This window comes from Fukomys damarensis, unplaced genomic scaffold (assembly GCF_012274545.1).
Source record: "Fukomys damarensis isolate Sample0158 unplaced genomic scaffold, DMR_v1.0_HiC HiC_scaffold_18, whole genome shotgun sequence".
Classification (NCBI taxonomy): domain Eukaryota; kingdom Metazoa; phylum Chordata; class Mammalia; order Rodentia; family Bathyergidae; genus Fukomys; species Fukomys damarensis.
This window is the reverse complement of record NW_022900930.1, coordinates 52,951,976-52,973,794: the sequence shown is the minus strand read 5'-3', so window position 1 is coordinate 52,973,794 and position 21,819 is coordinate 52,951,976. Positions and strand designations below refer to the sequence as shown.

At 51.4% G+C, this 21,819-nt stretch overlaps 1 protein-coding gene across 1 annotated transcript in view; it reads right to left on the bottom strand.

Moving 5' to 3' along the window:
* The window catches only part of Csmd1 (CUB and Sushi multiple domains 1), a 1,140,625-nt gene that overhangs the window by 425,992 nt on the left and 692,814 nt on the right, over positions 1-21,819 (bottom strand). Inside the window, exon 6 of the mRNA XM_010620376.3 lies at positions 16,414-16,491. Within this exon, the coding sequence (XP_010618678.1) occupies positions 16,414-16,491 (78 nt within the window). The remainder of the gene's footprint in view (positions 1-16,413; positions 16,492-21,819) is intronic.

Below are 21,819 nucleotides of genomic sequence, written 5' to 3'. Positions count from 1 at the left end.
TCATATTCACCTATGTTTATGGTGAAGGTTTGAGCATCACGTGATCCTGAAGCATCTTCAGAATGATCAAAAGTGGACTGTATTAGGATTGGCTGCTTTTGTCAGCTGAGTATCATCCACATTAATTTGTGGGAAATCCGTAAATCCCTGATCACACCACTCTTCTGAAGCTGTTGTGCAAAACACCCTGTGCTATGCACAGAGAGCTGGTGCCTGCCGGAGTCCCCCTTCATGCCCAGAGCCGTCCCCTTCATGAAGCAGCCGTTAGGCATGGGTTATCCACTCTGTGGACATGAGCCAGGACAGCCTGGCTCCACGCCTCGTTTGGACAATGAAAACAAACACTTTAAGGCACAGGCTGATAAAAACTTATTTCAATTACAAAATCACCACCTGTGGACTTCTCAAATAAATCAGGAGCACAGGGATACACAGGCACAGCTAATCCTACCAGGGGCACCAGACTCATGAGCTCCACAATCACACGGGGTGTGGCCCTCACCTCAGACTTACAAAGAAGGAGCACCCCAAGATGGTGCCACGGCTTGTGACCCCTCACCGGCCACTCCTCTGGAGCCGGCCCAGGAAGGTCCGTGATCAAGAAGCCTCGGCCTGGCCCACTCCAGGGCTCCAGTGCTGCAGGGCTGCTCTTCCCATGGTAAGACCCACCTCACCTGTACAGCAAACCTGAAGGCTGCCGCCCGGAACTGCTAACTAACACTCACCAGCCCTTCTCAAACCTCTGTATGCCTGGTTGTGTGAAGTGCAATGTGTGAACAGAGGGCTGAAGACTGCAGTAATCAAGACTGGGATGTGGCCTAGGTTGCCAGAGGCCTGCAATCCCAGCCCTGTGGGAGGCTGAGATGACAGCATCAAAAGTTCATAAGTTTGGGACCAGCCCAGGCAAGCTAGTAGCTTTGTGAGATCCCATTCCAAAAGAAAGAGAAAAGACAAAACAAGGAAAAGACAGGAAAGGAAAACAAAGGAGAGGAGAGGAGAGAAAGAAAACACAAAATGTTTAGCCACTGACAAGAGAAGGAAGGGCAGGGAACGGAAGGGGAAGATGCTGGGGATGTAGTTTACTGCAGAGGCCCTGGGTTCGATCCCCAGTATGGGAGCCTGGAATGGAATAAAGGAACTTGGAATTGTGGCTGCGACTACCACCAAGAGAAGCTGGGAGTACACGGCGAAGTAAAGGTGAAGAGGCTGATGTGGCTTCGTGTCTGCTCACTGTGTTCAATCACACTGGAAAGTCACAAACATGTCTGCACACATAGAAATGGCAGGGCCCCTCGTGTCCTCATGCACAGGGCTAACAGACTGATGACAACCCAGTAGAAGTTATGGTCTACTAAGCAGGTCCCCTAAATCTAGGATCTTTAAGAGAAAATACCGTCATGGTTAATACTACTACTGTCATTTTATCAGCAAAGCAAAAATGACACCTGGAAAACACTGGGCAGAGCACTGCGAGTTTTTAGGCAGCGTGACGACTGCTAACAGATGCCCAGGGCCAGTCCCCACAGCCCTGACGCTTCTGGACACAGGGTGACCTGACACGGGGTCGCTGGCAGAGAGAACAGCAGGTGAATTCTGAGATCGAGCTCTGCGATTGGCAACCAGTAAATGTTGAGAGTCACATTAAAATCAGCTCACTTTGTATTCTATCTCATTTCATACACTGTGTGCAACCTTTTGTGTCTGAGAAGGTGGTGGATCTCACTTTCTCACTGATAATCTGAGCCCTCCTGTTGCAGTCAGAGTTTGCAAGGGAATAGATTTACTATAAGACACATCACTTATAGGATTATTTTATATTTACCCAAAAAGTCAAATGCAGAGGAGCGCAGGAGATCTAGCCATTCAGTGGAGACCCAAAGAATCCAACCAAAGGCCTGGATCCCTCATCAATGTCCTACACAAGCCCAGCCAGGGACCTAGGGCCCAGGGCAGTGTTTCATGCTTGTCTGTATGGAGTATCTGCACCCAGAAGACTCCAAGACCATCAGGAGAAGCCAGAAAGCCTGCGCCAGCGCGGTGAAGGATCTGAGCCACCAGGCTGAAGGATCTGCACTGGAGCCAGGAAGTGATGCTCATGGTGAAGACCAGGGCTCCCCTGAGGAGAACAGCAGCCACTCCCAGTGAAAATGACAAGAACAGCCAAGTTCACATCAGGAAAACCAGCCGCAGCAAGCTTCTCCTAGGAAGTCAACAGCCAACGATCTTCCCCTCCAGTTCTGTTTATGCCACTGGCAGCACTCCTCAGGTGGGCCTTCCACGTTGACTCAGTTCGGCTGGGTGTGCCAAGTGGACCATGAGTTAATCCACCACATCTCCAGGCACTGGAGTCACGCACACTGTGACGCCTTCCAGAGAAGGTTGGTCGGCAGTTGAGGGTGGAGAAACATCACACACGCGGACACAGTGTGTTAAGTAAGCTCAGCATCCTGGAGAGATCATACAGAGGTCCCCATTTAACAACAGCTTGACTTAGGATCAGGTGCTGTGTGGACTGATGACCCACATTCAGACTTACATTTCAGGAATTTGAGAGGCAGCAAGCGGCCTGGTGCTGTAATTTGTACTCATTGCACTGTACAGCACGGTGCTGTAACCTCGTGTTCTGTCGTACATCACAGTACTAAAAGTGAGGGTTAAGCAAATAAAGACAAAGTCATCACGTTGGTGTTTCCCTTGACCATTCCCTTGTACTAAACATTGTAATATAGGTACTGTGTACAGTTCCTCATTTAGCCACTGACAGCATAGTCCCTGGACCTGGACTTGTTCAATAATCAGAAATGTCTTGTACATTTCTATCATCCAGGAGATCAGGGAGGAGTCATGTAAGCTTCATACAAATGCCCCTGAAAAGTGTAAGAAGAATGTGTTTGTGACATTTTGGAGCCTGGAGAAGTTAGGGTTCAAAGCCATTTTCTATGCAACATAATGACTTAGTGCTCATGGCTGGGCTTTAGGGTGGTGATCGGATCATGGGGTTCACAGCTGACCTAGGGGATGGGGCCTGGTTGCAGGTGGTAGGTCTGGGTGTAAGCTGGAAGGGTGCATCTCTCTTGCCAGTCCCTCCTTTCTGTCTGCCTCCTGCCCACTGTGGTGTGAGCAGCTCCCTGAGAGCTGCCCACTGTGGACTGGGAACCTGAGCAGAATGAATCTCTCCTTCTTCAAGTCGTGGGTGCCGGGCACTGTGTCCCAGCAATGAGACAGGGACTGAGACACTTAATAACCATCTAGGGCTATTTGAAAGCAATTCAAATGCAGCTACCCGCTCTCCAGAGCTAAAGCGCACCCCCAGGCAGCACAGCCCAGTGAGGGAGGGAGTGCTTCAGGTGTGAGAAGCGTTAGAAGCAGGAGACCCAAGTCACCTGTGGTGTTAGCCTGGTGGCTACACTGGGAAGTGGGAGATGCCTGAGCAAAGGGCACTGCAAGGGCAGCATACCACTTGCTTCCAGCGGCTGCTAAGCACACCCTCCTGCAGCTGTTTGCACAGGAGCACGGGGCTCTCGGGACTAGGACTGGGAAATCTCAGCTAGGCTGTTCTTCACCGGTCTCTAAGAAAAACAAAACACTGCACTTTGTAAAACTGAAATAGCATCTTCTACCTAAAATACATATGAATTTACAAACTAGCAGATGCCATAAAACTCAGTGTTCAGTAGAACCCTCTCTTCTGGATGGTCCTGCTTTATACCTTTCAATCTTCAGTGAGCAGCCCTCTGTCTGGCTTGGTGAGGTGGAAGGGCAGGGGCCTGGATTGATGCCCCTCCAGCCATCTCCCCCTCCGCCCCTGTCTCCAGGGTGCCTGTGAGTATTGAGTGACACATTCGTGCCCCTGGGTGACCAGTGGGCTCAGGACAGAGACAGAGCTGCCCCACAGAGGATCTGCTCGGCTCTGTTCTTCTCTCACACACACAGCAGGCAGAGCTGTGCTTCCCGGGGAACACACCGCCAGCCTGCAGCTTCTGTTCCGAAGTTGTCTGATGGGGAGCTCTCCGGGTCAGAGTCCCTTCCTGTGGGGACACACAGACGCCCAGCAGCACGGCGTCCATGGCTGGGGCATTTCAGCCCCATGGGAGCTTGAACTTGAGCCCAAAGGAAAATGAAATCTCTTAAAGCACTTTTTAAAATATCACTTCGTGTGCTCTTTGGCTCAAAACACCCACACGCCCTCATGGTTTAATATGAAGACTGGGATGCTGGCTTCCCTCTGCCCCAGGAGGCACAAGGCAGTGGCACACAGGTGGTACAGGGCCTGCTGAGTCTGACGGGAAGGGGCCCAACCTGGTCTCCAACTCCAGATCTCACGTTCGTGTACTTAACCACCTCGGCTTCACCATAGCTCGATGTCCACGTGCTCTGCCCAGGATTTCATGATGCAAAGGATATTTATGAATTTTAACTTAGTTTTATCATCTCCATTGCCTGCTACTTATGGATTTAAAAATGCACGTTGGAATACCAACTTTTAGCACATTTGTACAAATGGAAAGTTCGCCTTTCATGTTAGGAAAAAGCAAGGTCCACACTCATGAGAATGTGTCCACACTCATAACAGGCTAACACCAGTGGACGAAGTCTTCCCTCGGAACGCAGTGGTGGTTTTCTCTAATATGCAAGAGAGTCAGCTTCAGAGCCACATAGATTTTTCACCTGAATGGCACATCAGTACTTAGGACCCTCATAGAGATGGAGGTTTGGGGATTATTTTTCCTTGTTAGCCAAATCATGCATATATATCCGCCATGTGGAAGCAGACAGTACCCTCCACCTCCCTCATCCATCAGCTGAATCCTGGTCCAGGCCCAGGGGCCATGGCCCCTCCGTCCTAATCCTTTACACATCCTCCCCACTGTGCATCCTTTCTGCAGGTCTGAGAGGGCACTTTCGCAGAAGCCTGGAGTAGTGGTCAGAGTTTGTCAGCAAACATCTTTGGGGTAGCTGTGGCAGGGAGGTGTGTTCCAGAGCCTCAGTTTGTACAATAAGGTGAAATCCACCTAGAAGGACCCACACACTTCAAGCTCAATTTTGGAAGTGGAGATAAGAGTTGAATTCATTATAAATCAATTTGAAGGACTCATCACAGAAAATGTGTGCTTAGATCTGGGGAGTGATTATGTTGATGTGTTTGTCTCAGCAACTTTTAAATGGAGTGGTAAAATCTGATTCTGATGAACAGCAATGAAGCCACTGTTCTTGTCTTGTAGCAAAATTAGTGACAACGAAATAATGCTGCCTCGGGGCTAATTGTCGGCAATATGTTGGCTCTAATGACTAAGTGGTTTAACTGTCTTTCCCACTGTAGAAACTTCCTGACTCTTTACTACATATAATCAAGTTACCAGCTGAAGTCCAGCCTGGGCTCCTTTCTAGAGATCGGAATATGGTTCCTCCATTAGAATCTTGGGCTTTGGGGACACTGAGGGGCTTTGGGACCCCAGCCAGGACCACCACATCAAGAGCCCTCTCCTCCGTTAGCAGCAGCAACAGCCCAGGAGAGGTTCTGGACATCCCAGGAGGGCTTTCCTTTGTAAATTAGGGAGGTCACCTGTTCAAAGAAGAGCTGCTTTCCAGCCTCACTCCTTGTATCTGCTGGAGATAGAGTTAAGACATTCATCATCTAAACATGCTGCTGACTATTTGAATTGGAGACATTAAAAATGGCAGTGGCAAGATCACGTGAACACACAAACAAATCTTGTTAAAGGAATCCTTATTTCCTGGCTACTTTTCTACCCAAGGAACCACCCCAGACGCAGGGCCTGCATTGTAGGAGATTAGGGAAAGGCAGGCTGTCTGAGGACAGGGCAACCTGTCAATTCTGAAGATTCCAGACAGAGGAGCCTGGGAAGAGGAATTTCCAAGTGACCTGACCAGGACAGATGCGACCTGTCAGTTGTGGCCAGGACGCATGGGCCGAACAGTTTCTGGCTGACCAGATCCAGAGGACACAACCGACAGCGACCATTGCCCTTGTGGCCAGGCAGTCTCCAGGAGCTGCTGCCCTCCTGTTTCCACTCTGTCCTGCTTTTGAGACTCCTCTCTTCCTGTCTTCTCTTTTCTTCACTCTTTTAAACTTTGAATCTTCCTTTATTTTGAATCAAAATTGCATTCAACTGTTCACTGCTTGTCCTTGCTCATTTTTTGGGAGAACAAAAGAGCCTGGATTCTTCAGACACAGTGCAGCCAGGTAGCTCCAGTTTCACAGACAACTACTCTTGTCCCTTGGGAATGCATCGGCAACCTCCACCGACGTCACTGGCTTCCATCTTCAGGCTCCTGGGCCACGCGGAGCCTGCAAGTGCTGGTGATGGGTCAGCTTCCTCCCGCTCATCAGCCACCCCTCAGCTTATGGGTCCGATCAGGACCCTAAGGGTTGGGGGAGGAATCTTGCACCCACCTTACACTGAGGAAGCTAGAAATTTCTCTCTCACAGAAGAAACTTAATCAAACACACAACGGGACCACAGGAGGATATGATAGTTCAAGAAGCAAATGGAAGTGGACATTCAAGCAAATATTACAGGCAGTGTGATCACAAAATACAGCAAATGTTTAACCAACACTGGAGTAAAAATATGCTGCCATGAATCCTCCTTAAATTCCTGCCCTTGGCTTTGAACGCACTCATCCCTCCCTCCTTACTACTTTCTGAAGCAGCTCCGCCTGACCTCCTTCACATGTGTCTTCAGTGGTGCTGTCCTGGCTGCCTCTCTCAGTGTCCCGAATCGATTCAAAACACTTATGTTTCATTGTCATTTTGGCCTCAGGAAAGCCAGCACTCATGCGGTGCCAGGTGGGGCGAATAGGTAGATAAGGACATAGGGTCACGAATGTGCGAGCCGGCTGTCTGTTGGATCTGCTGGACTGCACCTTTCTCCACACTTTTCTTGTCACACTTTGTAAAGACATTTCAGGAAAGGAGAATCCAGAATTGCTTTAGAAAATGGAAAAAATTGTGGGATAAGTCTTTGAGGGAGGTGGTATTCTGAGGGGCATTAATGGCAATGTGCCTCTTTCTGTAATGATATTTTAATTTTAAAAAAACATTGTATTTTTATCAGCCCATGTATGTTATTTAAAAATAAATCCTATGAATTATGCTAAGGGAGAAAGACAAGTCCCAAAGACCACCTATGTTCAAGTAACATATCTACAATAGGAAATCTGTAAAACAGTAAATGTATCAGTGGTATTTTAGGGGTCAGGCAGAGGAGGCGTGGGTGGGAGGTGCAGGGTACAGGGCTTCTATTTGGAGAGAGAGAGAGATGTTTGAAAAACCGTGGTGATGGTCATGTTTATCTGTGACTATGCTAAATACCATTAAATTGTCCGCTTTTGCCCCATGTATGAATCGGGTCTTAGTGTAAGGCAACAAGAGCCAGGGTCTTATGGCAACAAAGCTATAGAAAATTCAACACATAGCTTCAAGTGAAATAAATCTACAACCAAGAACACAACCCAAAGATGAACTGTGAGGAAATGCAGTATCAAATACAGAATACCCATGCTGTCCAGTGCGGGAGGACGGCACGTGGCTCGCACACAGCTTGAGGACGCAGCCGGCTTCCCCGATGCAGAGGGCAGGAGGCGGCGCCACACCTTGGACCTGCGGCTGGCTGTCCCACCGGCGTCCTCTCTCTAGCTGACCAGAAACTAGCACAGTGGACCCCAAAGTCTCGCACTGCCCTGCTTACAAGGGAAGCAGAACCACTGCCTGCTGCCAGGAGCTGAGTCCTCTCCGTCATACACCTGGTGAACCAGAAACCACCTCCATCTCTAGCTGCAGGTGGGGCCAGGACACCCCGAGCTGCCACTGTAACGGTTGGTGGTGGCCTTCAGAAACCCAGGCTCTTTTGGGGACCACAGGCTTTGCGTCATGGCAGAGTAAAGCCCATAAATCACGTGGCCCATGGTCCTGACCTCTCGGTAGAGGAGAAGCGCCCGGCTGCCCTCCTGGCCCTTCTCACACCTGCAGGGCCCAGAGCAGGTCGGCTGCCATTTCTCTCCTGCCACCTCCACCAGGGCTCTTGGCTTAGCTTAGTCTTAAGGAAATTCTTAGCATATCCCACTGCTGTTTCTCTGCTCAGTGACGGTTCTCTTTGTTCACCACGTAGCTCGGGGTACAGGGACCACTGCACATTCACTGTTTACCTGCATTGCCTCATTGCAACACCTTACATTCAGGCCAAATGAAAGCATGTACCAGACCCGGTGCAGCTCAGACTCCACGAGAATCTGTTGCTCAGATGAGTGAATGGACACAACAGCACACTTTCATCCAGAGGCATAAACATTCTCTCTTCTGTTTGGAAGTGGGATTCGACAGAGAAACAAAGCACCCATTTTAAATGTGTTAACTCTTTTTTTTTTTTTGTACCAGGGATCGAACTTGGGACCTTGAGCTTACAAGGCAGGCAGCGGAACCACAGCGCCAATCATAAAACTTGTCTTACGCACCCCTGCTTATGTGACGCTACTGCAATAATGAAAGCACGGAGACGCAGAAGTTGGCGGCAGCCAGGCGGAAGGAAGTGTGGCCACAAAGAGCCCATGCAGCGAAGCCTGTGGTGGTGGACAGTCTGTGTCTACAGCTGGTGGTGAGGTGTATGGTTGATGCTTAAGTTTGAAACTTTAAGAATAATGCACGTGATTGCCATTCATATCAGAATATGAAGTGTCATCAACAGCATGGTGAAGGCTGCTGCCCAGTGCACCCAACAGAAAGACAGCGGTGAAAACACAATGCTGTGTCCTCATCCACCTTGGTCACCGGGTCTGGCACCATGTGGCTTCTGGCTCCTCCCCAAGGTCGAAATGACAATGAAAGGGAAGCGATTCAGGACATCAAGGCAGCCAGGACAGCGCAGCTGAAGACACTCAGGAAAGAGGGCTCCAGAGCTGAGCTGAAAGTGGCCAGGACGATGGCGTGCGTGTGTTCAAAGTGAGGGGGAAGATTTGGAGGGGAACTCTTGGAAGTGTGTCATTTACGCTAAAGTGTTTCTAGGGTTTAACCTTTCATCTTGGTTTTCAAGCCCACCTCGTTTCAGTTTCTACCCCTGTGATTCCCTTGTACAGAACCACACACACACATCTAAGCGCATGCAAACAGAAGTGCCTATGAAACCGGTGGAACCTGAATAAGTCCTGTGTCTTCTTCCCATGAGAACTTCCCGCTGTTTGGTGTTGTTTTATCATATGCAAGATGCTACCATTCAGCGAAACTGGGTAAAAGGTACAAAAATTCATCATAAAATTTATTTTTGCTATTTCTTATGAATCGATAATAGCTTGGAAGTAAAAAGTCGAAAAGTGATTTGGGCAATTACTTTGCCTGTTTTGAATACTCAGCAGGCCCTCATGTTCCTGACTCTGGACCCATGACAGCCTTCAGAGCAGGTCACCTGTGGGGCAGGTGGGCTCCAGCTGCCCGGCCTCACCCGAGGCCTCCGAGCAGCAGCGCAGAGACCTGCATGCCCCAGCAACCCACAGGAGGCTGCTTCCTCTCCCTGTTTGCAGATCCTCATGCAGCACCTGCCCCTCTCCTCATGTTTCCACACTACAGAGCACACAGTACCCTCTGAAAACCACAGCACAGTCACCGTGTGGGCAGACATCAGCCTATCCATCACAAGGCTTCTCATCCGTAAGACAAAGTGATCAAGTCTGACTTCTCCCAGCTGAAGGCAGTTTACGCCTTGTTATTCTGTTAATTCTGTGAGCAGGCCAATGAAATAAACATATTCACACATTTTCAGCTCTTGTCTCATACCTTTAAAATGTTCTAAGTAAAACAATGAGGCTTTAGGGATTTTTTTTTCCTCTTGCACTGTTCAGCTGAGTACTTCTTGATTTTTAAATCCAGTCTTCTTATTTACCTTGCTATCTAGGCTTATTATTTTACTTTGCTGACTTACGCAAGTTTCCTTGTGTATAAAGTGGAAAGATCTAATTTAATTGCTAAAGGAGCTACGATGATTAATTAGCTCAGTCTTACTGAAGCTACTCGCTAACAGAGGTTTGACTGCACGACGATTCAATCGCAGCTGCGCAGCAGTCCTCTCTTTGGACGACCGCTGGAATTATTTCCGCTGCGCTGCAGTCCTACGGTCCTCCGTGACTTCAGAACTGCTCCTATTCAGTTATATAAGAAGATTATATTGTTTTGTGAAATTTGATGAAAGCCTGTATGATATGCTGAAGCTCCTGAAAAGATAAGATGAACACTCTCCTTCCAGGTCTGTACAGCTCCAGGTTTTCCTCCTTTGTTCTTTGGAGAACGAGAACCCCATCATCTCCCATCATTTTGCAAAGTGAGTCGTGCCCTTAGTTAATCAGTTCTGCTCCACAGCAGCCATGAAGAAAGCACTCTACTTCCTACAGGATTGGGATCCGGTTCCCACTGTGCAGTCCAGTCAGACCCTGTCTGACCTTAAACTTTTCAGCAGACACTGCTTGGGGCAGACAGATGAGTGGCATAGGAGGGGCCACCCCATCCCAGAGGTTCCCAGTGTGCATCTGAAGCTCTGTGTGTTAGAAACTGCACCTGCGACGCCAGCCACACCTTTCTCTGGGCCCTGAAGCCCAGTCACACTGGGCTTCCACTGCTCAGAAACCTCGGGTGGCTGAGACGGAAGTAGTGTCCCTCCAAAGAGCCCTGAGAACGAGGCATGCCTGAGCAGATAATGATAGCAGCCATTGTGAAACTAAATGCGACTTCTAGAGATGGAGAGAGCAATTATGTTAGTTATTGAAAACTGTTCGCATGAGGATTAACAGAACAATATATCTGGTTGCCAGGGAAACCATGGCCTAATGAAAACCCCCATCGTGATGCTTTCTGGAGTGAGGTTTCGGAGCATAAACTCATTTATCCAGACTGATCGGGAGGTGCAGTGACTTCTGTCCTCTGTGCACCCCGGGGTCCAAGTCCTGGACTTCTGTCACCAGGCTTGGCGTGGCCTGCTCCATCTCCATCCTGCTGTGCCCAGAAAGGCTGCAGCACCCCTGGACCTCCCCCGGGGACCTTCTCCGGAGCAGGCACCAGCTGAGATGGATTCGATAAGAAGTGGTCCTTCAGCAGCACGGAGGGGGTCAACTCAGGGCAGAGCACGTTCTGGCCTCGCACCGTCCGGAGTCCAGCCTGGCCGCAACTGGGGTGCCGGTGACACATGCAGAAAGGAGGTGACTCCTGCCTGTTCTGTCACTCCTGCCTGCCTCCCTCCCTTCCATGTGGAGGGTGCAGTGGCCTGAGGGCTGCACTTTACTGCCACTGGTGGACAGATTTTGCGGGAGTCTTTCATAGTCTGCTCAGGATGTCGAGAACAGGCGTGTGTTCCAGTTGCTCACTTCCAGCAAACATCTGTAAAAGCAGCACTCCGAGGCTCCGCTCTAAACAGGCCCCACAGAGGCCTGACTCACTTGGTGCCTAGTCAAGGTGGCTTTGTGTGCTTGGCCTCTGTGGATTTCGACATTTTATCAACTGTTCTTCTTCTAATTTGAAGATTGTGAATTTCTCCTTTCAATGAGCCTTCAATAAATATCGCTATTTATACATGACTGTTTATGTGATATGTGTGTGTGTGTGTGTGTGTGTGTGTGTGTGTATATATATATATATATATTTTTTTTTTTTACAGTGGACATGCATTTTCCCTGGGGCAGAACTGCCTTTGGACTGTCTCCACATGAAGATGTGAGCCCAGAGATCTCAGTACAGAACCCTGAGCCCCGGGCACACCCTGCTCCACCCCAGAGGGACGGCACCCCACCCTCTGATCCCAGTGAGCCGCCTCCCAGAAGTTCTAGGAAGAGATGTGGAACCAAGTGGGAAAAGGACAAGTTCAGGTCCTGGTGGGTGGGGCACAGCAATGAATAAGACGTGAGTGTGTGTATGCTACACACAACTATGTGTTTGTCAGGACAAGTGAACAAAGCAGAGTGGGCAGCTGGGGAAGACAGAAGTCGTGGATGCACAGGAGTGTGAGATTCAGGCCGGGTCCAGGGCGAGCCCATGCATGCGGGCGCTGTGAGAAACGTTCTGGAGCAACAGGGAGGAGGCTCCCTTGGGCGCTCATTTCAGACTAAGGAGAAAGGAGGGCGGGGAGAGTCCTGTGCCCCCAGGAATGGCCACAGCCCAGGGTGAGAGCAAGAGGAGCAGAAGAGGTGGAGGCCGGAGGTCTGCAGGGTGGGGCCGGGTCTGGAGCTCGCCCTGCTGGGAAGGCTGAGAAGGGCTGGATGGGAGGCTCTGCCTCTCCAGATGCCTCTGCTGCAGGGTGGGGACAGTGGTAATGGAGGGAGAGGAGGGGCCACCCAGGTGGGCAAGTGCAGGGAGACTGTGGGGCTGCTGGTGCCCTCTGCTGCGTGCCCCACCATGGGGTGGCCTCTCTCCAGCGCAGGGGCATGCAGGACGCACCTAGGACACCCACGTGGAACAACCCTGCATAGCCAGGTGCAGATGGGAAGGGAGGCCGGAATCTGAGTCCATAGTACTCAGAAGGGAGGCCAGAAAGGCCCCTTTCCACAGTACGGGGCCGGCTGGCTTCCTTCTCTCCCTGTTCGAGGGAACTCAGGGTTCCTTTTCTCTCTCCTCTCCTCTTAGTGTTTGCAAATCCCTGACTCTGAAGTCAGGATCAAAGTCAGACTATCTCTGGCTGAACCTGTTTGCTGAGCAGTGGGACACCAAGACCACAAGCTCCCGAGGGAGCCAGAGACAACGTGGGATGCAAAATGGGACCTATCCTTGGCACAGTGGAATTTAACTACAGAGAATGTTTCCCACTAGTGGATTTCATTTGTTCTTTCTTGTTCCAAACTGAAGAAACTAAAACTATGGAAGCAAAAATTATACTTATAGAGGGATAAATACAGCACAAGCCCAGTGGATGGAAAAATCTTTCCTAATGGCACAGTTCCGAAAATGGATTGTCCAGCCCATCACCCTAGCAAGGCAGCACTCACATTCTGGGCCCGAGCCTGTCCTCAGCTGCAGAGAAGACTTGAGTCTTCACCTTTGCAGCAGGGATCCAAAAACAGGAGCTTGCATTTCTAAATGTGCCCTTCCACACCCTTATGTCCAAGCCAAAGGCAAAGCGAGAGGCGATAAAAGCCCTGAGTGTCCTTACGGCAGACGCACTTGGCGAATCGCCTTACGGTAACGGAGCCGTCTGTGTGGAAACTTGGAAATATTATTATCACACTTCAGGTATTTATTTCAATGTAGAAAATATTGACTTCCAAGAGCAACAAAGGGCAGGGGAATAAACTGTTGCTAGCAGAATGGAGGGGAACTCTGAGGGCATTTATGTTTGCAATGTTCTGCAGTTACTTTTCCCAAGGGCCTTCAAGACAGTGCATTGCACGGCTCTGTTTCTCTGCATTCTAAATGCAGCAGTGCATCAGCGGCTCCAGGTCAACCTCCCCACCCTGCATGGGGTGAGCATTTAGGGCCGCTGTGTCCCCAGATCCTGCTGTCCATCACAGGGAGTTTCAGCAATTGGCCAATAGCCTGTTCAGGCACTGTCCTTAATGTCACACAGGGAGCAGAGGCTGAACAGCAAAGTAACAGCCAAGGCTCTGGCTCCTCCCCCAAGGCTGGTCACATCCCTACCCTGGGTCGGCACCAAGGTGGTGGTAACCTGGCCTCACCCTGTCCCAGAGAAGCATGGAGGAGGAGGGGGAGCAGGAAGAGGAGGAGCTGGAAGAGGAGATGGGGGAGAAGATGGAGGAGAAGGAGAAGATGGAGGAGGAGGAGCAGGAGGAAGAGGAGATGGAGCAGGAGGAGAAGATGGAGGAGGAGGAGCAGGAGGAGGAGGATGACGAAGAGCAGGAGTAGAAGGAAATGGAAGAGGAGATGGAGGAGAAGATGGAGGAGAAGAAGATGGAGGAGGAGGAGCAGAAGGAGAAGCACCTCCCGCCTCACCTCAGGGCTCACCACAACCCAGCCCAAGCACGGACCATGCTTGGGTTCTGTGACCTCTGTTACTGGGTCCCCTCAGCCAGGGGTCCCTCAAACAGCACTGGAGAACAGAGCCTGTAACAGCACAGACTCATGGTCGCAACGGGAGGTAACTGCATGGCCATGCCGCCTGTGGTCACTCTTGAAGAGTCCCACGAAGCAAGTCAGTGAGCAACGTGGGGCTCATTCCCAAGGGGAAACACGCCGGGGAGAAGCAGGTTGCGAGGTGGCCACACAGCAGCACGGCCTTCATCCCAGCCTCCAGGCCCTTCCCGGGAGGGTGTATCACCGGGATGCGGGAGGCCGTGTGCTTGGGTCTCCTGCGGGTGTAGGCCGAGGTCTCCTTGCTCGCAGGAGCTGTAGGCAGCTGGAGACCAGAACTTATCAGGTGTGTGTGGAAGAATAAGGGGCCTCTGCACAAACAAGGTCAGCAGCAGCCACGCGATCGGGGTCCCCACATGTGTAAAGCATGGGAATGGTTTTCTCTCTCACCATCCTGGGAAGACAGCAGGGACCCAGAGGAGCTGGCAGGGAAATCATGCTACCCCAGGGGCTCACACCTGCCGCACGGGGCCCTTCACCACCTTCTGCTTCTGCATGGAATGCTCCCAATGCCCTCCTCACAGCGCTCCCTGCACATGTGCACCCTAGGAGGGTTCAAGTGGTACCCGGCCTTATGTGCATGACAATCTCGCCAAGGTGATGTCTATTTTCATTCGCTAACGGGGAGACTCAGCCCAAATAAGGAAGATATGATCAAAGGTTCTGGGTGTCTCACTCTGTGTTCAGATCTTACACCCTTTCTCCTAGGGAGCACTTAAGTTTGTGTCCTCAGTCACACCCTCCACAGAAGCAACGCATTTCTACCCATCAGGTGGCTGATATTAGAAGGCTCAGTGTGTAAATCCAGTGTCACACAAAGCAGCTTAGCACACTGGGGACAACAGAGAAAGAACTCTGCCTCACACAGAATGAATGGTTTCTGAATTACTGTACTGGTGATCATGAACCAGCGTGCGCCCAGACGAGGCCAGAATAAGACCTGCCTGATGTCTTTCCAGCAGGTCCCATTGATCTGCTGTAACGTCTCACATGGATTTGAGATAAGGGCGTCTGTTTCGACCCCGACCTCTAGGTCACGGTGACCATACTACATGACTTCCATATTAGTGAGCTGGAACTTCCACTGCACAGAACATCCCAAGCACACACCGACGGTGACGAAATAATAAACTATGTCCCGAGGAAGAACCCTTTCCTGCTTCCCTGCCGTACAGTAATTTCTCTCCTCTTGGAGTCCATTTTCATTTGCAGTGCGGTGGCCATGACTCTCATGCAGAAACAGCGGCTAAGACCTTGGTTTGGGGTATAGGAGGGACCTCGAGACAGATCTGTGGTTGGGCTTTGGAGGCCGCAGGTTGGGCCACTTGTCTGTCTCTGCCCAAGGGCCACAGGCAGGGCCCTGGACACCACTGGGTACCACGCTCAATCAGAAGAGGCACTAAAGTGGGGCTGCAGAGAGAGAGCAGGGCCAGGCAGCACTGCTCGGTTTACTGCCTTGGGTTCCTCACGGGGAGACTGGGCCGGGCTGCTCTGGGGGCCAGGTACTGTCTTGTACCTTGCTTTTCTGAGGGCTGCTGGTGGGGGCTGGGGGATCAAAAATATGCAGAGCCACCCTGCCAGTATACAGGAACCAACAGGCAGGGTCGTGGGCAGGGGCTGCAGCAGGGGAGAAGGTGGCCCCGTAGGGCAGCAGTTGGAGAAGGGGCAGGCTTGAGAGAAGGACCACAGAGGAAGACAGCTGGGCCTCGGAATAGAACCTGCAGCACCAGGAGGTGGACAGCACCCCCAGTGAGGCTGTGAGGAGCCACACGAGTCAGGAAGGGGACGGCTCGGCTCCACGCAGAACTGGAATAGTACAGAGAAGGCCTGGAGGGCAGCTGTCCAGGGTCAAGGAGGAAGTTGCCACTGAGCTGAGGGAAAGAGGAGGCCCAGAAGCAAGGTCACCTGGCAGAGGGACACTGAGGAGCTCTCCACAGCTAAGCAACGCTACAGATGGCCAGAAGACGCTGCAGAAGGAGGGGAGGGGCACGGAGGCTGATCTCCGGCCCAGCGCTCTCCGGGGAAGGACGCGGCAGGGCTATGTCATTCAGGTAGCGGATGAGGGAGGAGATTTCCACAGGAACAGCACAGGCACCAGTCTGTGTGTGGTGGGGTGTGCCAGTCAGGGCACGGTGCCAAGGCCAGGAGGCGCTGGCCACGGGGCAGAGCACAGAGGACAGGGAGCGTCCTCCTGTCCTACCTCCTAAGGCCTCAGGGCCGTGCATGTGTCTGGCCTCGGGCGGCTGGAGGGAGGGAAGAGAGCCATCTGGCTGCCGGCCCCTCCCCTGCTCCTCCCCCTTCTGCCTGCCCCCACACCTTGATGAAGGAAACGGACTTACAGACAGAGTTCTTGTGGCTGCTGTCCTTGCTGGGAAGCATCTTGACTCCTCTTGACTTCAGCTCAATGGCCTTTTTCACTGGAAGAAAGAAAGCAAGGTGTCAGCGGGAGCCTGAGGTCGGATACCAGGCCTCTGCCGCCTGCAACCCAGCCCCAAGTTGCCCTGCAACCTGACTGCAGAGCACAGATGGGTTCTGCCGGGTCAAGGAGGAAACAGCAGCTCGGTAAGCAGCCAGGGCAGGCAGCAGGCAGCACGATCAGGGCCACCACAGCACTGGGAGTCGGCACCGTGCATGGACCGGGCACCATTGGGAATGGCACGCTGCCTGGCCACCGTCTGCTCCTGGCCCATGTGGGCACAGTGAGGAGTTCCTCAGTTTCCTGCACAGGCCCTGTTGCAGCAGACATAGATAAACCATGGGTCACCCCCAGGTTCTCTACTGCCCCTCTCTGGGGCCAGGCAGGACACACTCCACCCTGGCTTCTGAGCCAGAGCTCAGAGCGGAAGCACCTTGCTTCTCCAGGTCGTGCATCAGACACAGACAGAGGGTAAAAAGAGGGGAGAAAAAAGGGTCGGCTTTGAAAAAAAGGAAAACAAGGGGAGCAGTGTCCCTGTGCGGCCAGTGGTGGGCTGCACCCCTCCTCTCCGCTCCCTTTTCCAGCTCCGTGGAGCTCCGTGCCTTCCCCCTGAGCTGAGCATGCTCCTCTCTGGGTCTGGGGTGGGGCGAAGCCATGTGACTGGGTCCGTCTCCCCCTGGGGTCGCCCCTACTCTGTGATTCAGATGGGGCCATGGGCCACTCAGCTGCAGTTCTGGCCACTCCCACGGACCCTGACGACTGGGCTGCCCCCTCCTCCATCTGTGCAGGGATCCCCACACTCCACTCCAGGAGAGACCCCACCTGGGCCCTGCCACGTGGCGGAGATCATGAGGGTCCCAGGTTAGGGTCGTGACCGCCCTGCGTGTATGACATCTGACTGTCATCAGAGTTTCAGGGGAAGGTCAGCCGTGGGCGTTTTGAGGCACATCATCGGAAGTGATAAGGAAAAGGTGACAACCACGCTCCCCCACCCACCGTCTGATTTTACATGTGACGTGAGAAGCAGCCCCGAGATCCATGTGAAGGCTCCTGCCCGTGTCTGAGGTCCCACGGGAGAAAAGCTCCCGGAGGACAGAGTCATGGGACAGGGCTTCGCAAGCAGTGGCTGTGCCCAAGAAGGTTTGGTGACTTAGAGGAAGGCCGGGGTGACCCTGCGCAGGGCACCCGACATGCCTGGAGTGTGGGCTGGGTGCGTCTGAAGGAGGCACATGCACCCACACGCACCCTGTGGGACAGCACGTGCAGTGTCCTCAGGTGATCCTCAGAGCACGGGACTCAGGCAGGACCCTGAGGTCAGTCCCGAGACCCACGGCTTTGCCAGTCTCCCCTGGGGCCAACCTGTCCCCTCTGGCTCCCTGTCCTGTACCCCCAGTCAGCGAGGACCTGCATCAAAGGTTCCTTGCTGACTGGTGCTCTTCCCGCCAGACACCCACGCAGTGGCCACCTGCAGAAGAAGCCACAGGGCACCATGACATTTGCTTGTGGTCATTTTCATCCTGTTGATCAGCAGCACAGAGAAGGGAACAGGAGAGCGAGATCTGTACCCTTGTATTAGTCCTGTTGGTGGTGCTCAGGGGCATCCCCTGGCAATGGCCCCAGAATGATGCTTTCATTTGGACGGGGAATGGCTGGATGTGTGGCCCCCATGATCCCTGCTTCCCTGTACTGAAATAACTTTATCTTGGAAATACTCAGGATAGGCCAAGGGCATGCACAAAAAACAAGAACGTGAGAATCAATGGAGATAACAGAACATAAAACTCCAGGCAAATGTCACTCAACATAAACAAGTAAAACAAACACTGAAAAGGGAAGGCTGAGGAGCCCCCGGATGCCAGGGAGGTACGGGACACCCTGCGCCCGACAGTTTGACGAACTAATAAATTCCAAGAGTTTGCAAATAAGTATTTGTGAAGCTAAAATTTCACCAGGGAGATTTTAATTTACTTATTTTTCAATGAGACAGTCTTCTTCCTCTACGGACTATGGATTCACCGACTCCTGGCCTGTTTCACGTCCTCACACCCTCTGCTTGGGCACGGCTGCCCCTTGGATGGCCGCACACCTCCTTGTCTGCCTTAGGGCCTCTCGTGTTCTGCCCAGAATCTTCCTCCTGCTTGTCTTCTTGCCTCCACCTCTTCCTCTTCCTTACCGTCCTCTTCCGCACTGTCTCCTTCGCCCACCTTCCTTCTCTCCTGCCTGCCCTGTCCTTCCCTCTCCCGCTCTGTCCAGGGCTGTCCAGAGGACAGTCTCCTCAGAGAGCACCGGGAGGGCAGCGAGGGGGCCGCAGCACACGGTGCCTCACAAGCCCCACTAAGCCTGCTCTTTCTGTCATGAGCTCCCCATCGGTGGCCTTCAGTCCTGCAGCGAATGGTGTAAGTCCTCTCTACTGTTAATGACGCTAATTCTGGGCTTGACCTCGCATGTTCCAGGTCAGAACCTCCAGGCTTGATTTATTTCAGCAGAACTAATGATCTTTTCTTTGTTTAGTGTTGGAGTTGCTTCATTTTCTCCTCATCAGCTTAGGTCCGCTCTCCCTCTCTCTCCCTCTCCCTCTCCCTCCCTCCCACCCCTCTCTTTCTTTCCGTCTTAGGTCCTGCACTCTGCCTCCGCTTTCCGTCTCTCATTGGTGTATATCTGCAGTACAGACCTGTGACAGGTTTGGAATTGTGCATCCGTCTATCTACATCCACCTTCACTGACCCTATCCGTCTCCTTCCCCCACCCCACTGCTCCCCCTTTCCTCTGGCTCTTCCGCATCTCCACAGTCCCCTTGGCTATGTTTTCGGGCGTGAAGAGCAATGTCGCTGGTGGGAAGTTGGATTCTGAGACGTCCTGTCCCTTCATGACTAAAGTAAGTCACAGGACTCAAACTCAACTTCAGTGGTTGGCATGGTAGGAGATGTTGAAGTGTGTAGGTCAGAGGACACAGGACTTTGGTTAGAAATACCGACTTCGAGAGATCCACCGAGGGAGGGGAGGATGAGAGTTCCTGGATGAAAGCCGAAAGCAGCCAGAGAGTTAGATTCATGCTTTCTTATCACAAATATGCAAGGGAAAAGCAAAGCAAGACAAAGCAAACAGAAAGCACCTTCAAATAGACACGCGCAGTCCCCTTTCCTGTAACACCACTGAGGATGAGGAGAATTTCTGGGGAGATATTTTGCTTTAAGGGTAGAAAATGCTGAAAAGTATAGCAGTAATGAGACATAAAGAATACTTTTCTTGCATTTATCGTTTTTCCTTTCCTTAATAGGTCAGCTACTTCTGCTTGATCTCACAGGGATTAGCTTAGACAGACTTCCTTTAGACACTTTGCAACTGTAGCAAACTGCAACTGCACAGGACTAGCAAAGGAGCTCCCCTGCTGTCCTCAGTGTGCGGTGATCGCAGCTGCTCCCCTCCTCAATGGGCTTCTTCCCGAAGGAGGAGAGGTCCTGCCCTCTCCACAGCCTGTGCACGCAGCCTGAGTGCCTTGTGGGGCGGCTCCTGGAGACCCAGACCAGGAAGAACCCGCTCTGCCCTGCACACTGGCCTACACTGTGCGTGGAGCCACAGGGCCTCTGTCTCTGAGCTGCCTGTCCTGCGGCAGGAAGCTCCAGACACTGCCGGTGACAGGTAAAAGGCAACCCTCCTCACGTGTTTAGTCCACCGAATGGGACAGCAGTAGTACTGAGAAGCCTCACAAACAAAAGAGGAAGCTGCCTCCATCACTATTTAAAGTAAAATTCAGGATTTAAAATTAATGGGTTAAAAGTATCATCCTGTTTATTGGGCTTATTGACCATGAGGATTGTCATAATTTTATGAAGTCTTCGGTAGCTAAAAATTCTATTCAAGTGACAATAATAATGAAATCCTTGGAAATATGCAGAAATATAAAGATGATACATATATGTATGAGAGCATGTGCGTATTTCAATACATACCATAACATATATAAAATACAGGTATGCAACATAGATAGTGCTGTCTCGCTTATTGTTAAAAGATCTTGTTCTGTAGAAGTTCTTCTTTTTTTTCTTTGAGGCAGGGTCTCACTTGGTAGTTGTGACTGGCCCTGAATTCACTATGCAGCCCAGGAAGCCCTCAAATTCTTGGTGAAACTCCTGCCTCAGCCTCCTGAGCGCCTGTGCCACCACACCTGGCAAAAGCTCTTATTTTCTAATAAGATATGTCTTGCAATTATTTTACCAAAAGTGGCTATAAAATCTGATAAGCAATTACATTTTATAGTCTACCAACCTTTCATATGTGTATTGTCTTTTTACATATCACAGAAAATGCAATTTATTTAAAACTCCATTATGTATATTAACTTATTCTTGAGTTAAGATAAATGGCATTTTCAGATATTGGTTACAGGCATTTTTGGCAGGATTTGTTTTCTTTATTCTCAGAAAATAGAAACTAAATTTCTTTTGGAACATTTCAGGGAGTCTTTGAATATTTTTCCTTTAGGGGAAAAATAAATGTGAAAATAATACACCTTAAGAAATTGCAGTTGTTTGCATCCCTTCGTTTGCTGCATAGCTCGTGTATTTTCCTAGGGCGTTTACACCCCAGCCGTACGAACGCTTTTACACATTAGTGGTGAGGATGGCTTCTGAAGCCCCCAGTTGCTTCTCTGGCAGATGCAATGGCGTGATTCCCCCAGTCCTTTAATATTTCTTGCACATGCTGTGGTCTGTAGGGAGGAAGTTGCACACGTTCGGATCACTGTTTTTTACACACTGACGTAATGTGTAAGAAAGCTGCTGCGCAAGGACTTTTCTTCTGGACGACAGAAGACACAAGCCGCCCCCCGGCCCCTGGCCTGGACACAGTCTTCTCTTTTCTGCTTGATCAGCCCAGTTATTCTGTACAAACAGGGGTCCATTCCCTGCCTCTCTCAGGAAAGGTAGAACAGAGAAGGAACAACAGTCACAAATCAAGCTTGCAAGGGGACAGGCAGAAGCCTTTCCTGTGCTCTCCCCGGCTGCTCCCTTCCCCTCTGCCTAGGAGCTGGGGCATCACAGTGACTTTCTCCTGCCGCCTCTCCCGTCCTTCGTCCTCTGTCCTTCCACGTGGGGATGGCTCAGCAAGGGCCCAAGGCTGAGTCCGTCCTCTGCTCCCACTTCCTCCTCTGGACACCGCCTGCCCTGCCCTATCTCCTCCCAGCTCACTGGGCTCCTGGTTCCTAGGCCAAACAGACAGCTCATCTGACCCTGCCCTGCTTCTCTCCCTCTCTGCCTCCTCCTGCTCTGGTTTTCATTTGGAGACAGATTCTCACTAAGTCGACCAGGGAGGGCTTGAATTTTGATCCTCC